An 18333-nucleotide genomic window follows, 5' to 3' on the forward strand; every position below is an offset into this window, starting at 1 on the left:
CTGGTAGAATTCACTTTGACATTGTTAATTCCTAAAGTCACTTGTGCCACTCCTGGAGCTGATTGGAACCAGGCTCTAGGGAGTCATCTGTGAGAAATCAAGGCCATCAGAAAGGAGGCTTAATGCTGGAGAGGCAACCAATAAATGTTCATGCTGCCAGGTGCAAATACCCACAGAACTGGGCAGAATCCTTTGCCAGCTCTCCAGTGTTTTTTGTTCTTGGAGTGTGAGAACTAAAATCCTACCGCAACACAGTTCACCGTCCACAAAGTAAAGACTGTACATTAACTTGACTTTACCATTCTATTGTTATCGTCTTCATTAACATAACTTTACTGTTCCCACAGAGTCTTGCTGAAAAAAATGACAGTTGCAAGCAACATTTTCATTCCTTGGCTTCCCAAAAGGCCGCCACTGTTTCTTGGAAAGCATTTAGAGATAGTATGTACCCCAAGACTTTGAACCCCAGGGCTTGAAATCCTCACCTTGTTATGTCCATCGAAATTATCAGTCACAATCCTTCCCCCAATCCTAAACTAGCTTCCCTCACTCCATGCTGCACTGAAAGACTCACCCTAAACCAGACTTCAAAAGAGCAGTAATCAAACCCTGCCTTTTCCCTTCTACTACCAGGGAAAGCAACATACACAGCTTTGTTGGATTTGCAGGTTGGATGGTGATGTGTGAGAGGCAGCATTTGACAGGACCATCTCCTGAAAGACTTGTTTTCAGGAGCGGAGGTCTTCCTTGATGTCCTCCGGCCAGGATGCTCCACCTTTGCCTCAGGGTCCCTCCTCAGACAGGACATAGTCCTCCTCTCCCCAAACTACCGGGAGCTAGTATGGTTCTCTGAGTGGCATAAACTATTCTGATTCATTTAATCTGTGGAAGAAGAAATGGCCCATCCCATCATGTCACACTCACCTATGAACGCTGTTCTTGGAGATGGGGAAAGCTGAAGCTCAAGCCCATTGTCATCCACCTTTCTATTTAATAACTATTTAAGTGTGACCTTCCAGGGAAGAGACTTCTGCAGCAAGGCCATTTATGAATGAGAGGAGAGTCAAGATGCACTTGACTTTCTGTTCAAGCAGAAATGTTATTTTCCACCACATTGTCATTATCTTTTATACCTCTAGTGTTTACCTTGATCATTCCCATATTTTGTATGATTACTCTCTTCTCTACAGACTTTTGGAAAAGTCCCTGGTTTTGTATCATACCTAAAGATGAGACAATACTTAGCATCCTTCTGGTTTTATTTTTTCCCTACAGATAATTCAATACAAGAAAGAAGATTTGCTTGGGAAAGTCTGAGTGGTCTTGGATTTGCTTACCAACCTCCATCAGCTAGAAACAAAGATCCATTAACACTAATCGTGCCTGCTTGTCCAAACGGTGTCCTGGTCACTTATGTCATCATGCATAGATTCTATCAGGCTTGTTAATGTTTTCAGATCCAGAATACATAGCACATTTTTATGTTATTTTAAATCAATTATGATTCAGTGACTCTACGAGTGTTTTTGGACACTGACTTGCTAAATTCTACCATCAAAAATAGTTCATCTTTTGGTAAAAAACAAAAACCCAAGAATAAGTCCTTTATGTTACACCACTTCCCAATTTCCCTTCATTTTCCTCTTTATCTTCACAGATAGGTAGAGCAAGGTATTAAAAGAAGAGTGCTTCCCTGGTGAGAGCAGCTCACTTGAGGGATGCTTGCACCCTTGTCATCCTCGACCAGTTCTCACTTGGGTACAGCAGTCTGCTATTCAACATGGGGACACTGTGTGCTTCTCTGAGTGCTTCTTCTCTCTTCAGAGAGGAGACACTGACATACTCCAGAACCCGACCACCCATATCAGCTTAAGGGGGGTTTGTGTTTTACTATTTCTCAAATTATACTCAAAATGCAATGCCACTGTCATCAGATGGGAGTTCATGGAAACCAAGGGAGTAAATAACCTCTGCTCACGTACTTCTAAATGAAGAAAGGTGATCAAAACTTGGAGCTTAACTCCGGCCATCTCCATTGAGCAGCCTATTGTAAATTTATTCTTTTATAACTTGCCTAGAACTGGTTTCTACTTTGAATTCCACTGAATGGGGGAGTTTGTAACTTCAGGATTAAAGAAATCCAATTTGTTCCATTCTGTACCTCATTTGTTTATTTTTTCATTTATTCATCAAATACTAATTCAATATCTACGTAATAGGGATGGCATTTTTATTGTCTATAAATCATGTTGTCCAATGCATTGCCTCAATACCTTGTATTTTTACAAGCTGAAGGTAGATAACAGAAGATGGACAACCAACTAGCGTCAGTTAGTCTTCGTGAAACAACAGTCTTAAAGCCAAGGCTTGTAGGGGAAAAGGCACTTCTAAGTTCTGAACATTTCCTTTACATGTTGAAAGGAAACCTTGCAGTCCTGAACATAAATCATAGGTAGTAAGAACTCATGCTATGGTAGAAAGGATAGGAAAATGAAGTAGAAAGCCTTTGAAGAAGAGATAGAGATGAGGAGGAGAGATTCTGGCTTCAGCTCAGGCCTGAAACCCCAAAGTCAGATAGACTGAAGGGGAAGCTGAAGGCAAATGTGGCCCTGGGTCAACATGGGCTAGAGGAACAGGTAGAAAATACCATGTATCTGTACAGGCCAAGGTTCCCACAGCTCTTGTGTCCTTTCTACCCACATCCTTCCTGAAGAACTGATCTTATTTCCTAAATCTGTTGTGAATTAATAACTTGCCCAAAGGCTTAAGTCTTTCACTATCTCACTTCAAATTTGTTTGGGAGCAGTCTTGTTTACTGTAGTCAACTTCCCTTGTTCTTCCTGGACTCTTCTCAAGAAATCTACTCTCTAAACTTCTGTTGGAATGGGTACCAGGTCATATCTCCATGATCCAACCTAGGCAATCAGATGCTTTCTCCTGGGAACCTTGAAGACTTCAGGTAGGCTCTGCTGAGCACTCAATAGATAATATCTAGAGATGGTTGAAAGGGGCTGCTAGTATAACTTCAAGACAAGTCTGGGTAATTGACATTTGCTTTAAGCCTAAAACTCTATTTTCACATATTAACCTATTTTGTCTCATTGTCCCAGATGTAGAACACCTATTAAAAACTTAAATTGAGCAACAAATATACCATTTATAGGAACTTTGAAATAATTACTAGCCAGGCATGGTGGAGAACACTCAGGAGGCTGAGGCAGGAGGATTGCAAGTTCAAGACCATCCTCAGCAGAGAGGCTCTCAGCAACTTAGAGAGACCCTGTCTCAGAATAAAAAATGGAAAGGGCTGGCAATGTGGCTCAATGGTAGAGCATCCCTGGGTTCAATCTCTGGTACCAGAAAAAGAAGAAAAAATAATAATTACTATGTTCACAGAATTGAAAACTTGGAACTTAATGGGTTAATGATGCTGAGGGTAATAAATGAGAACTCTATTCATTTCAGAGTATATGGTACCATAATTGCAGATAGTTGTGTAGAAATCAAATGACCCTGAGTACAGATGGGCAGCAGACTCAGTCAGGAGGTCAGACAGCCAGACTAGTCCAGAATCATTTTAGCCTGATACACATATATGTACAAAGGCTGGGCTTAAAGAGAGGAAGACTGATCTACACTTAAGCACCCCTTAAATAGGACTTTCGGACTTAGAATCTTGCACCTCTGTCAATTAGAATAATGGGGTTGATCTTTACTATATATGATTTGACACCCTTTTCTTCATTCTCTCAGAAAACTAAAATTTGCTTTAACCAAATGGTGTCTGTGTCTGGTATTCCCATCAAACCAAGCCTACTCCTCAAGAGTACAGAAATTACCCAGAACTACACAGGAAGCAAGGAAACCTGCAAACCTTTCTTCCCAAAAAGAACTTTCTTCCCAAAGTTCATGATATAATTCAGCTTGACATTCAGGAGGATAGGAAAGGTGCTATCACATGGCCAGGCCAATACCATCTTGTTACGGCTATACAGAGGCAGGAGCTGTGGTAATGGCCCCTAGTGCTCTGTCATCTCCTTTGGCCCTCAATGGAGGGGACTTTCCTATCCCTGAGTGCCCAGTGGCCTGCTCGGGAGGAATTTACATAGCTCCCCAGCCTTTTGACATCATGGAGAGTAAAGGCAGCAATGCTGGCTGACCTTTGAGTATGCAGTGGAGCCATCCAGAATCCCTGAGACAGAAAAGGATTTTTTAACTCACTGGCTTTGAAGACTCCATCTGCCACCTGCCCTGGCAAGGTCAGGGTATGTTGGATGCAGCCCAAGCAGGCTGCCAGATCTCTGCAGGGTTCACGGTTCAGTGCTAACCTGCTCCCCCACCTTTCACATATGTACACTTATGTGTACACACAAACGCACACACTTGTCAAGAAGACTGGGATTTAGCACTGTTTCTTTTTTTTAAAGCAGAAATTTAAGAGAGTAAAATAACAACTTATCTTTATAGCTAAGGGAAATAGGAAAAGGGATAGAACTTAAATCTGGGCATCTATGTCCAGCCAAGTCCTGAGTCAGCTCCCCTCCCACCCCAATCTGAGATGACAGCTCAATGGAGTGCAGGCCTTTCTCCTGTTCTCCATGGCAAATGCTATGGATGACTTTCCCTTGTGTGACACAGTCCCATGAGGACACACAGCACCCAGTCAGAATGTGGGGCATGTATAATGATTTTAAGTGAGCACCCTACTGAGCATTTGCCATAAGCCAGCCACAGTGCTGCCTCTCACATAGATTAGATTGTCTAATTCTCACAACCACCCTTAGGAGATAGGTTCTGTTATGGCCACTGAGATGAGAAAACATACAACACCCAGGTGGCAGCACAGCAATGTGAATCTAGGTCCATCTGACTCCAGTGTGTGTGTTTCCAAGCCTCTTTCTACAGCCCTGTAAGAGTGGAGGCCTACAGAGCATGGACCACTTCCCAGGACTGCTTTTCATCTCATCTGGTACCATTGCCCTAATTCTGCCAGTGACATGCTTATTTTTAAAAGGGAAAGCATCACTTCCCCTCTCGGGATGGATCTGGAGTCCAAGGCATACTTCAAAGAGACAGGAAGCAACAGGGAAGAAGCAGCCTCCCTTGGTTTGCCCTTCATATCAGGGGTGTGGGCATTCCATTTCCTTAGTTCTGTTGCAACAGTTGAGAAATGGCCATTGTATTAGTTGAAGGAATTCCAGCTGTTCTACAGATAACTCCCGGGTTTTAGTGGTTTAACCCTAAAGACATTTCTTTCTCACTTACATAACAGGGACTTGCAAAAAAGCTAAGCATTCAGAGTTTAAGGGATATCTCCCAGGTGACCAAGTCTTACAACACTTCTTCCTTATCAGGGATGCTTTCCACCACCCTCTTTGCATAACACCTGCTGCTGTTCAGGGCTGGGTGTGTAAACCACTCCCCATACACACCAGGGTTACTCTCCTGTCAAGGTCACTGAGAGAGAGAGAGAGAGAGAGAGAGAGAGAGAGAGAGAGAGAGAGAGAGAGAGAGAGAGAAGAGAGAAGAGAGAAGAGAGAGAGAGAACATTGCCTGTGAATGAAAGAATCAGAGCTCATTTCCCTCAGCCCTTCATCACCCTTTTCCTTACTCTTTTCCATTTCCTGTCACAGAGCTTTGGCATTCCTGATAACAAACCAGAATTAAAGTCAAAATGCCATCTAAGGATGCAGGAAGTCTATGACAACTGGTCTGCCACTGCTAGTGGCAGGCCTGGACAATTTAATGAGCCACAGATAGACTCCTTTGAGAATTCTACCAGGAGAGGAAGAAGTGATATATGGTTCAGTCAGGGTCAGCCCCCCAGCTACTTTTCAAGAGATTTTAGGTCCTTTGGGTCTCCCTGAGGAATTAATTTTGAGTCCAGGAAAGAGAGAATCTTGGCTTCTATGGCCCAAGGGCAGTGATGTCTTAAGGGACCTGCAAATTAGGGGGACCTAGGCTCTCCTTGAATTCACCCAGAGGCCCTGATGCTTGGAGGTTCCCTCCTGACCATTTCAACTAAGGAAGTGTCCTTTTGTCCGAAGACCTGAGTTGGGAGCCTCTTACCTCTTCACCACTACCCTGCATGATTACTCCAGCTAGACTCACAGGACTGTCAAAGGCAATGGAGCCCACACAGTGTGAGGCTCTGATCTTGGTCTCTCAGGATGATTAGGTAGAGAGCAGCTGCCTGCACTGGGAGAGCACAGTTCTCTATCTAGAACCCTTGCACGCACATAAATAGCTCCTGCCCACTTCCTGGTGATCCCATTCCCAGGGGTTCTGTCCTCTTCACTTACTGAGAGCAGAAAGAAGAAAGGCTTTATGAACAATCTCCTCTAAGTACAACAAACAACTCTCTCCTTTGTGCTCTTGTAGCACTTTATATGGATGATAATGCTTATGATGTACATGTTAATAATCATGCACCATCTTCTTCTGTCTCTTATTATCTATAAGTTCTATAATAGATGACTTCTTATTTACATCTGTATTTTCTGTACCTACATGTATGGCATTTGACCTTTAGAAATGTTACTTAGTGAATGTGAATTATTTTTGAGGGAACCAGTTAGCAAATGAATGCATCAATAGGCAAAGACGAATAGGATAAGAATGAATGAGAAGAGATAGGGGAGGGAGTAGTGAATGAGGCGAGAGTGGCAGAATGATGGCCAGTCGCCTTCGGTATCCTACCCTCCTCTTCTCTGCAAACATAGCCCTGCTTTGTAGTTGAGCATGTTGCCACAGTTGAGCAAAAAAAATATATTTCTAACTTCCTTGCAACTAGAAACATCCAAAGTTCTGTGACTAATTTAAGCATAAGTAGCAGTGATGCATGAGATCTCAAAGAGAATCCTTAAAGAAGGAATATGTGTTCTCTTGACCCTTGCACCTTTTTATTGCCTAGAAGATGTGTGATAGATAGTTGGAGCTTAGCAGCCATATTACTCAACAGGGTGAATTCTAGGTACAAAACTACAATGGGATCATAAAGCAGAATGACAAAGTCCAGGTGTCTGTTGATCATGGAGCCACTATAATACCCTACCTTGCCTTCCTCTACATCTTTTATATACAAGAAAGAAAGGCATTTCCATTTTACCTGTTGTTGACTTGTGGTTTGTTGTTTTTATTACATGCTGTTGAACCTGATTCTAACTGATTTACCCAAAACAACAGTTCTAAAATCCAGGCCTCCATTCTCCCATTCAAGTTCTTCAAGAAGTCAGGTTCAAGACAACCTATGATGGACTAAGACTGTGCACTCATCCAGATCCTTCACAGGCCCTCCAAAAGAACAAGGTGGCACTCAAAACCATAATGTGAATCAGAGAATCTTTATCTTTTACAAAGACAATCAAAGTAAGGAATGACTCCTGATCAATTTTCAAAACCTACTCGATTGATGGGGGCACAGACTGAAACTTGCATTGAATGCAAGTCCCAATGACCTCAGGAATTGCAACCAGGGAAACCCATCTATGACTAGATCTTGGTGCTCTTAGGACTGGTCAGTTCTTGCATTTTTGACAGCAAAGTACTTACTCTTTTGCAAAGTGGAGCATGCAGGGTTAGATCTTACCTCCACCAGGGAATGCCAATGTGCAATGGGCTTCCGAGGATATGACAGCATTTCACTCCAGTGGTCTCTGCCCAGCCTCTCAGCCTGGTTGCCAACTTGACACACGCCAATGATCTCATTGTGACCTACACTGTGAAAATGGCCCACAATAGTTTTTTCTTAATATTTTGGTATATAAGAGCATCAGTTACTCAAAACTAAATTGATGGTAGGAATGGGGAAATGGTATTTTTATATTAGTCACTAATCTAAAACGATAGGCCAAGCTTAACAGCCAACAGGACTTTCAATGTTGTACCCCAGGTTTCCTAACACTGAATGGCTTAGCTTATTCCCAAGAACTCTGTGATGCATGCTAAGAATGCCATCTCTGGTTCTGGAACTACACTGGTCCCCAAATCCATAAAACGAAAAGGGAACCCTTTGAAGGAAGTTTATTTATTTTCTATTTTTTTACAATAATGGCCATTCAAATCACCACAAGAGGCTACTCAGGATGGGTGAGCGAGCAGCTCTGGGTCACAGCCACTGGTCTGGCCCACAAATGGAGCAGAGTGGAGGAGGAACCTGGGTCTTCTTGCTCCCCATTTTGTTAAGAGAACATGGATATCATCTTATGCTGTTCTCTCTTTCCCTCTAAATCCAATTTTTGGTTCTTTGACCCAACTTGATGTCTCAACTATACAAATAACTCTTTTAACCTCAGGGATGATATTTCTGAAACTTCCTGGGTGGGTCTGTGTCTTGGGCCAATTTGTTTTTTCCTTAGTAATTTTTTTTTAATAAAAAATCCTTTGCGTCAGGTACAGTGGCTCATATTTGTAATCCCAGTGGCTTGGGAGGCTGAAGCAGGAGGATGGCGAGTTCAAAGCCAGCCTCAGCAAACGTGAGGCATTATGCAACTCAGTGGGATCCTGTCTCTAAATAAAATACAAAATAGGTCTGGGGATGTGGCTCAGTATTCGAGTACCCCTTAGTTCAGTCCCCAGTACTCCCTTCCTTTTTCCTTCCTGCAAAGAAGAGTAATTTTCTCCTATTTGTGTGTGGGTGGTAAAGAGAATAGAAGGGAAGGGAGATAGTTTAAAGGATACTCAAGTCTATAATCATTAAAATCAGATGCATGTAGAAACTCCATGGATTCTGTCATGGATTTTTCCGGTCCAGATTAATGAGTTTACTGATAATTAAATTGAGGCAGAGATCACATAATCAAATTTGTCGATGTAGGAAATTTGACAATAGCTTAAAAAGTGTTGGTCTAGGCTTCCACAGTTGGTAGTCAACACCCTCTCCTGGGGTCTGACACTAATGGTGTTGTGTGTTGCCCATAGGAGATGGTTTAAGGTCTGTCACAGCCACAGGCAGGAGGATTGGAAGACGGTCATGCGTCATACAAGCATCTGCTGAAGACTGCGTTCAGGTCACTGGTGCTGCCTTGCTGACATTTCAGAGGTAGGTGGGAAAATTTTTGGCTACAAATAATATTTGTAAGATTATATTAGAAGTCAGAATGATTTTTTTCTTTTATAATTGTTCCCAGACCACGTGGGAGGTTTCTAATTAAAAAGAGACTTTGCATTTCAGTCTAATGACTGGTTTAACATGTATAATTCCCTGTTGGTACTTCCTTTGCATATTAAAATGACTGTTTTTCAAATCTGTCCTTTAAATACACAATTGGCTACAATGCAGGCTATAAATATCTCTTCTGTGCTGTATTAATTAAAAAGTCTAGCATCTTATGCATTTTAATGTACCCTGTCATCCATACTGATTCTAGCATTTTCAAGAGAACATTTCTGTGTTTGCTTTCAGACTTAAGTGGATGGAAATGATCTTTATTAAACAGGCTGCAAGAACAACAAAAAAAAAAGATTGAAGTTATGTATTTAGAAATGTTGATGGTCTGGGTACAGTAATCATTCTACTGTTTTGAGTTAATCTTTTCCCTAAAGGTAATCAGGATTGCCCAACAGAAGATATGACTTGTGGGGCACTTCTTTAAGCCCAGATTCCGGGAGGTGTGCAAACATGAAAAAGGAAAGAGATGGAGGTGTGGGGAGAATGGAGGAAGAGAAAGATGTAAGAAAGTGGGAGGAAAGAATGGAAGAACTGAGGCACAGTGGTAATCTGACTCTACGGAATGGTTTGGAAACTGGTGATTCCTTGTCAGTCTTCCTTCTACGTGCTACTTGTTCAGGCATTTCCTGCAGCCTGGGATACTAGCTAAAAATCCATGGCCATTCCTTTCTGTTCTCACTGCCCAGGGCACGACAGACTTGCACTGAGACAGGGCTCTCACCGGTCATAATCCATGACTGCTATGGACAAATGGATTTGGTCAATGTTCTCAGGAGGGACATCAAAGACTATGGCTTCGTTGTAAACAGGATTCAGCGTGTTCCTCTTGGTGGATGTTTTCCTCTTCTTCAGTCTCCTGCCATCACACATCAGTGACACTTTCACATAGGGATCTGTATAGACCGTGAGAAGCAGGGGAAATGTGAGGGTTAACGTAGATGGTGGGTTTGCATGGACAATGGTACACAGAACTCCTTTACCTGCCTCTGGACTAGAGTTTTGAGGATTTTAATTAACGTGCTATCTGGGCAGTGACTAGTTAGGATAATTAAGTCATTCATTCAAGAAAAAAGCACAGGACACTGTCTCCTCAAAATGTGTGAAATTTAAAAATAGTGTGAAACATCTGTTACCAAATTAGAAAACATTCCAGCTAGAATTTAAGACCAGCCTGACTGTGATAGAAAGAGAAATACAGACACTTCCAAGGAGTGGAAAACAGGCCTCAGACCTCCAACTTTGAGCCACCTCAGGGAATCTTTTCCTAAAGATCAGCGCTTTGAGAAAGGGAATTCCTGGATTCCTAAAATTTCTGAATCCCTACACATGGAGAAAGAGCACCTGGGGGTGGATCTCCTGGGGTACAGGGCGCCTCCTGTCATCAGATTTCAAGGGGAGAAGCAGTCCATCCTCCAGGGAGAAAGGAACACGGGCTTCCTGTGGTGCACCACTGATGGGGGCCGGTGATGAGCTGACTCCTGCATCACAGAGCTGGTCTCACCCATGCCTCACTGTACTCCTGCTCAATGGCAGGTTCTCCATCTTTCTTTACTTGCGTAGCCATGTGCTTTCCTGACCTCTGACCCATCCCAGGAGGGACTTAGAGGGCAGAGACTTTTCCAAGGCTTCCCCCCCCCCTTAGAAAAACACCAACGTATAGGACACAAAATATCATGTATCTTGTGTTCTTTGATTTCAGTGATTGTGAGCCATTGTGCCCTTTATTCATTGGAAAACCCAAACTGTTATGTTCACTTTTATAAGGAAATGGAATTATCTGCAATCTTCAATAAGCCTGGGATGGTGATATTGAGGAAAAAGACCAATTAGATAAGCTTGACCAGAATGGACAAACCACAGATCCAGTTTACATGGTGACAGAGAAGACCTGAGAGAAAAATAATATTACTGACAACTAAAATTATGTAGCATTTAATATAAACCAAATACTGTTTTATGAATTTTTATGTATTAACTCATTTAATCTCACAACTCAATGAGCTAGATACTATTATTACTTTATTTTACAGATGGGAATCTGAACCCCGGAGAGGTTACATGACTTGCCCAAAGTCATACAGCTCTTAAGGTGGTGGCTCTCTGATTCAATCTATGCAGTTTGGTTCCAGGGCCAATGTGCTTTATTACTATACTAGAAACTATATAAGACACTACATTAGAACCAGAGAGACTGAATTGATGATGTCCCACCTGATGCTCCTGTTATGTCCATTGCCTTTAAATTTCTTGCTTTTATAATGGTAATGGTCAGCCTGCCAGCCGTGGGAAGATAACAGAGGGAAAACATCAGCTCTCCAAGATCCACATTGTCCTGTTGAGAAAGCAGAGTGAAGCATTAGAAAATGTCTTCGTCCAGGTGTGCATGAGGCTCAGTGCCAGGCCACTGGAAGGGACCATGCTGCTCCTTTTGCTCAGTCATGAAGAGTCACTGTGTCTCTTCCTCTCCTGTCAGTCACATAGAGAAGAATATACCCTTGCACTCTAGGATCTTCTCTTCCTAAGGAAGCGCAGCACACCTTTAGATGGCAAAGCTGCAGAGGCCGTCTAGGACTTCTACCACCATTTATCTAGCCACACACAGCCCTGCACAGCCTCCACGGATCCCGGTAGCCCAGAACACAACCTCCAGTGCAGAACTCCACAGTCTTAACAATCTTCCATGGCGCTCCGCCATGTGACTCTACTCACATCCCTACCACAGTCCACATAGAGCTCCCCATACAAAGCTACACAGAGATGCCCCACAGTGGTGCATAGCCACCCCAGTCCAGGCTCTGTGTGCACAGTCCCACAATGCACTGCAAAAGATTTCAAAGAGGTCTGCACCCAGCCCACAAGTTCCCCTACACAGTGCTCTCAAGTTAGCCACAGTATCCCCATATACTCTGCCCAACCACAACCTTCCTGCAAGTCCCCACTCTCAAACACTGCACACAACCTAGTCACATGTGACCTGTGCAGGACTCCATACCCAGAAATCTTCTAGCTCCTCATGTAGCTCTGGACAAGAGCACTGCATAAGTGTGAGAGTGGCGGCCCGTGACCCCACACATCATGGCCCTGGACACACCTGGACACTTGTTTCATCATGTAGTCTCCATGAAGAAAGAGAAGGGCAGAGCCCCAGACCCCTGGATGTCCTGCTGCCTGTCCCCAAGGTCCCCCTTTGCCACAGCTGTTCCCTTCTCTGGTGTTTCTATAAGGAGCCCCCATTCCCTCTGCTAGGGAAGACATCTTTTTGTGTGATGTGCAGCCATTCAAATAGGTCAGAAGACATGAGCCTCTTTCTCCTTTTTGAGGAGAGAGAGAGAGAGAGAGAGAGAGAGAGAGAGAGAGAGAGAGAGAGAGAGAGAGAGAGAGAGAAAGCCAGTTCATTTAGTTTCAATTTCTGAGAGATACCTGAGGTTATGAAGCTGGGTGTCTGTGTCTAATTAATACAATTTCATACTGACAATGCTCTGGGGAGTCAGGTTCTTGCCCTCAACATCCACAGTCTCCCTTCCCCTTCGAGATTCTCCAAGGAGGCTTCTATTTTTAGAAGCACAGATTCAGCTCTGGAAGGTCACCTCACCCAACCTCCCGCCTTGACTGCTTCCACAGGAGGATGAGGCAAGCAAAGGGATCTTTTTAGTCACTAAGGCAGATGGATTGCTCTGCATCTCCCTGCATCAATTGCCCCATGTAAACCAAGCACCTCACCTTGCAAACCAGTTTCCCCTGGCTCCTGGAGCTGTGACCTCAAGAGACCAGGCAGCAGGGCATTTCCCTTTGGGGAGAGGTTGTGGGGGATGGGTTCTCTAAGAGTGATGGTTCCCACACAACAGGCTATGGCTGCTTGTGATGCTGGGTTCCCTGCTGCCTGGGAGCAGGATCTGAAGAGGATAAGTCTGACCCAGCTTTCTGCTGGTAGCAGATGGGAAAGAGAAGCAACAGCTGTCCCCACAAATCATCCTTTTTTGTCCTTATTCCCTGCCCCATTCCTTTGCCCTTTGACTTTCACTCTTCCCTTGGAAGGCTTTCCACTGCACATCGCTCTCTCCTCTCACCTCATCCTGCCCAGAAAACCTTGGTTTGACAAAGTAATTACAAGAGCAACCAAAATCATGCCTGTGAAATTTCATAATCAATTCTTTTGACATATTTCCTGTACATACACCCACACTGTAAGGTTTGGAGGAACTTTGATTGGGCAATGGGTAGGGAGAGTAGGGAGGGTGCATGGGGGTAGGGAAGATGGTGAATAAGATGGACACCATTACCCTAGGTACATGTATGACTGCACATATGGTGTGATGCTACTTCATGTACAACCAGAGAAATGTAAAGTTGTGCTGCAACTGTGTACAATGAATCAAAATGCATTCTGCTGTTATATTTATAATTAAAATAAATACATTAATAAAAATAAAGGTTTGGGATATGAAAATATTCTCAGTCCAGTCCCTGCCCTCAAGGCTGATGCACATAATGAAATATGTCAGATCTCTTCTGTACCAGGTACATTGGATCCCTTTCCCAGCATAGACCCCATTCACAAAGATTGATATTATATGGCTATTTGCTTATGAGTTAAAAATAATCAAACTTCATACTCGGTACTATATTCAGAATGTGAACTGGGGCTACAGCACACATTTCTACTTTTTTTTTTTCTTTTAAATATAAGTTAAAGAAACTGTTATCAAAGAGAAAATGCTTGGTTTGATCTCTAAGTGCTTTAAAAAGAACTATTCTAAAATTTTCTAAATTGTAAAAATAAAATTCAAATATAGAAAAAATTTCAAGTTAAGCAGTAAAATATTTCCTTTTCTCATGCATATGCCCATAATGTCATTCCTTTCCCCAAAGTAATACAGTGAAGAGTCATCCAAATCTTGTTCTTTTCATGTGCATCCACCCACCCATCCATCTGTCTGTCCATCCATCCATCCATCCATCCATCCATCCATCCATCCATCCATCCATCCATTCATCCCTTCCTTCACTTATTCTTTTAACATATGCCATGGTTATAAGCATGGGTTGAGCATGCTCTTTTCAGAGGCCTGGAGCTGAATCTGCAGTAGTGTAAAACAGTCACTATCCCTTGAACAGACTTGGGTTTGTGGGGCAGTGGAACAGGAATTAACTGGCACCTAATGGTAACTGTTTTTCCCAAATAGTTTATCTGATTGGGGTTAAGAAACCTGTAGACTTCAGTGTTTTGTAAACATTCCGAATCAAGTGGTTCTCAGTTAATAGCAATTTTTCTCTCTTAGAGGACATCTGACATTACTGGAGAAATTTTTAATCATCACAACTGTGTAGGGTGATGACATCTAGCAGGTACAGCCCAGGGATACTTTAAACATCCTACAAGGGAGAGGGAAGCCCGTTATCTAGTCCATAATGTCAATGGTGCCAAATTCCGATGTATATGGACATGCTTACATTCTTAGTAAAAGTTTTTCTGAAATGTTCATAAAAGTCAAATGTAAAGGGGGTGGTGGAGTATGTGGCTTCTTTTTCTGCTTGACAGGAATCAGATATGCAGAAGTTTCAGTGTCAGCTGAGTACCCTGGAGAACACAAGGGGGAAGGAAAATGCCACACAAAGAAATGCTTCATTTGCTCCAGCTTTGTATGGCCAAGTTCAGAATTGTTAGCAAGATGCATTGGGAATTTATGGCAAGCATATGTGAATTCACTACCTACCAACCTGTAAATGTTTTCTTGATCTGTTTGCCTGGAGTGGCCAAGATAGCTGTAGTTTTTAGCTAATTAGTACACTTTTGTAGTCCTCTTCTTGGACTTTTCTGAGAATATCTTCATGGAGTTTGGAAGGAATTCCAAACTCCATGAAAATATGAAGGGCTATTACCAGAATCCAGGCTAACTAAAATACTTACGCCCCTGTGCTTTGCTGGGATGAAGGATGGGTGTATACCCCAAGAAGGATCATTTAGAGTCATTCCTGGGATTGAAAAAAATCAATATTGAGAAAGAGAAATTTTCATTTTATTGGGCTTATTTATTGGAAGACAGGAGACCAGAATTGTTGCAAGGTTCTTGTATTATATATAGTACAAATGGCATAATACCACTTTAAGTTAATCTATGTCAGTTAAAGACAAATACTCAAAGGAAATAACTAAAATAACACAACAAGGAGTTATAGCTAACAAGATGAACAAAAGAGATAAAGTGGTGCCTTTTTGTCTGATAGGAGGCCATAAGGCCCTCAGTGCAGAAGTGGTCCTGCCCTATTTCCAGGAGGAAGAAACACCAAGACAGAGAAACCAAGAAGATCTGAATAAACCAGCCTTGTTGAGATTCCCCCTTCAGTGTGTCACCACTAGGTCAGACCCTTTTGTTCAATCACATTTCTACATGTTTTCAACATCACCAGTTGCCCTCCCTTTTGAGACACAAGCAGAGGAAGAACCATATCTTACTACCTGGGCTTGCTTACTAAATACATATCAGACCTCTTCCAGCTGGGGAAGCTGTGGGCCCCAGAACGCAATGAGAACATATCTTGTTTTCAGACTTTCAGCTTCTATGAGGAAAGCAAAGCCTTCTTGGGGTTTTTACTTAAAGCCAAAAAAAAAAAAAAAAGGCTACATTATAGTTACTATTTTGGCCACAAATGGAATATTTTTTTCTGCCCTTGTCTAGCCTTCATTGAACATAAGCTTACAAATAAAGTTTTCCCTGAGTCTTTGGATCTTCATTTCTGAAGGCTCATGTGTCATATAAAACTTCGATTAAATAAATTTATCTTTTCTCCTGTTAATATGTATCTGTCAGTTTTTATTTCAGACCTATAGAGGAATCATAGGAGGACTGAGGAAATCTGTCTTCCCCTACATCAGTCTGTGAACTCCTTAAGGGGAAGGCCCATTTATCCACCTCTCTCAGTGGTGGCCATGTTGGGATGGCTCAGTCAATGTTTCTTGCACTAATGAAGTGATGCACAAATGAAGGAGAGGTGGTCCTTGGATATGTATTATACTCTCAGTAGCTCTGTGGAGCCTTTTATCAAATGTCCAGTGAGCTCCATTCCTTCCTCCCCAGTCCCCACCTACTCCCTGCCACCATTATCACCACTGTCAGCATTATCAGCTCACCAAGAAATCCTATTTTTACAGAGACTCTTTCAAAAACAAACCTTGTAAAGAACAGTAGCAAGAAATCATTTGTTTAGCAAATACAATCCTAGTTGCAATGTTTCTCTCAAATGTCCTCTACCCTCACCTGTAATAATCACATTGATGGTTCAAACCTGGTCCACCTGTAATGTGGAAGCTGTTAATGATCTGATCTTCCTACTTTCTCAAAAAGAGAAAATGTATTCCCCATTCTTTCCCCAAACATGACAAAATTGGCAAAAAATGTCCTTTTCCAGTGACGGATTCTACCAATAATTAGCATGCACTGTTAAAGTAACTGTTGACTGCACTTTATTTATAGATATTAACATGATTAATTGCATTGGAAGTGTGCCTGGAGGATGACACTTTCTGAGCTGGTGGTGGGGCACAAGCAAACCATCAACCCTCATGGGTTGTGGGAGAGAGCTGGGACCAGCCAGGCCTTTCCTATTCCTGTTGGAATTGTTCTGTCAGGAGACTCTAAGTTTAATTCCATAAGACTAGCCTCCCTTAAGAAAGGATTTTCTTTTGCCCACTATATGTTTAGCTAGGAATGGACAAGATAACAACATCATATAGGTAAACACATGGGTAAAGTTCTTAGGGTCGAAAAAAAAAAAAAAAAGGCCCATTACTACTATATCTGGTCTTATCCAGTTCCCTGGTTTAACATGAAAAACATACGGGTGACCCCACCATTCATATCTGTTCCCCAGCCTCTTCCTCACATAAGAGCCTCTTATATCCAAATGTCTTCTTTAGATCTCCACTTAACAGTTGTTTAAGAGCCATCTCAATCTTAAAAATACTTCAATAATGGAGTTAATTTTCCTATTCTTTCCCCAGCTTTCCTACCAAAGCTTTCCTCAATCTCAGTGTGGTAAAACCTCTACGAGGCTGATGCTAAAAACGTGGTAGACATCATATCTATATTCCTCCTGTTCTCTCACCCTCCCACATCTGCAAGTCATATCATTTCTCTCTTCAAAAATATCTAGAGTCTATCCAATTTTCTCCTGCTCTGTGGTGCTACCCCATCTCAAGACACTACCATCTCTGTCATACACACCAAGAAGTGAGTGCAAGGGCAGGCCACCTGCTGTGATGTGTGTTTATCACAGAATTTTGTCCAACCATAGACAGGCTCCCAGCTTGGGATTCCCTCTCTGGCCTGATGCACTGGTAAACACTTCAGGATAGGGCTGGTGCCACTTGTGGAGGTGAGGAGACACTGTAGTTCCTTACCTTCCCACATGATTGGGGTTTTCCCCTCAAAGCCTTCCTGGGTGCCCCCTATAAAACAAAAGTGGCTCTGACTCATCATGAAATACATGATGTCTGGCTTTGTTCCACTGGGACTTGAGTCTTTCATGTTTCTAAACACAGCCCAAATCAGGGAGGTTGTGGTAAATTTGGCAGGCACATTCTTCTGTGACATACTTAAATTATAATATCTCACTGAAGGCTTACTAGGTACCCTGCTTTTTTCAACACTTGAGGCAACTGGTTGCTTCCCCCATGGGAACCAACTGTCTAGGGTGACAGGGCAGAGCTTGAGCATGGGGCAATGGTCAGGCACCACCTGGCAAATGAAAACCACATACCAAGTGTAAAAAGCTGAGTTTTTCTTGTAAAGTAATCTTGGTACTCATCTCAGCCCCGTTATTAGAATTGATTATGGAAAGGTATGGCTTCTGAACCCTCAAAAATCATTGAGTCTGAATGGGTTCATTGCAACTAATATCACTTTCTTTATTGATCTGGGTTATTGGACCTACGTATCAGGGAACCTCTATAGGCACAATGAGTGTGACCTCAGCACAACCTCAGGTAAGCTCTTTCCTGATATCCTTGTAGATGATCTGGATCAAAGTAGCCCAGATGATAGTAAATGTGCATTCATATCTAGTTTGACGACTGTACCTAAAGAATGCTAATTAATTATTCAAAGAGCTAGGTATTATTCAGTTCTGCAATTTATCAATAGTTTAGAAGAAGAAATAGAATTTGG

General features: G+C 42.4%; 1 protein-coding gene across 3 annotated transcripts in view; it reads right to left on the reverse strand.

The window, feature by feature from the left end:
• The window catches only part of Syt9 (synaptotagmin 9), a 165125-nt gene that overhangs the window by 36301 nt on the left and 110491 nt on the right, over window positions 1–18333 (reverse strand). For 2 of the 3 annotated variants that reach the window (XR_013437772.1, XM_021720716.3), the window contains exons 4-6: window positions 11381–11501; window positions 9891–10062; window positions 7589–7718 (exon numbers count right to left, since the gene is read on the reverse strand). Coding sequence is in view for 2 of the 3 variants with exons in the window: in XM_021720716.3 (XP_021576391.1) it covers window positions 7589–7718; window positions 9891–10062; window positions 11381–11501 (423 nt within the window). In the remaining variant the exon portion in view is untranslated. Of the gene's footprint in view, window positions 1–7588; window positions 7719–9890; window positions 10063–11380; window positions 11502–18333 lie in introns of those variants that run through there. The other variant, XM_078046551.1, reaches the window with a different exon arrangement.

The sequence above is a fragment of the Ictidomys tridecemlineatus genome, chromosome 4, assembly GCF_052094955.1.
Source record: "Ictidomys tridecemlineatus isolate mIctTri1 chromosome 4, mIctTri1.hap1, whole genome shotgun sequence".
Lineage (NCBI taxonomy): Eukaryota > Metazoa > Chordata > Mammalia > Rodentia > Sciuridae > Ictidomys > Ictidomys tridecemlineatus.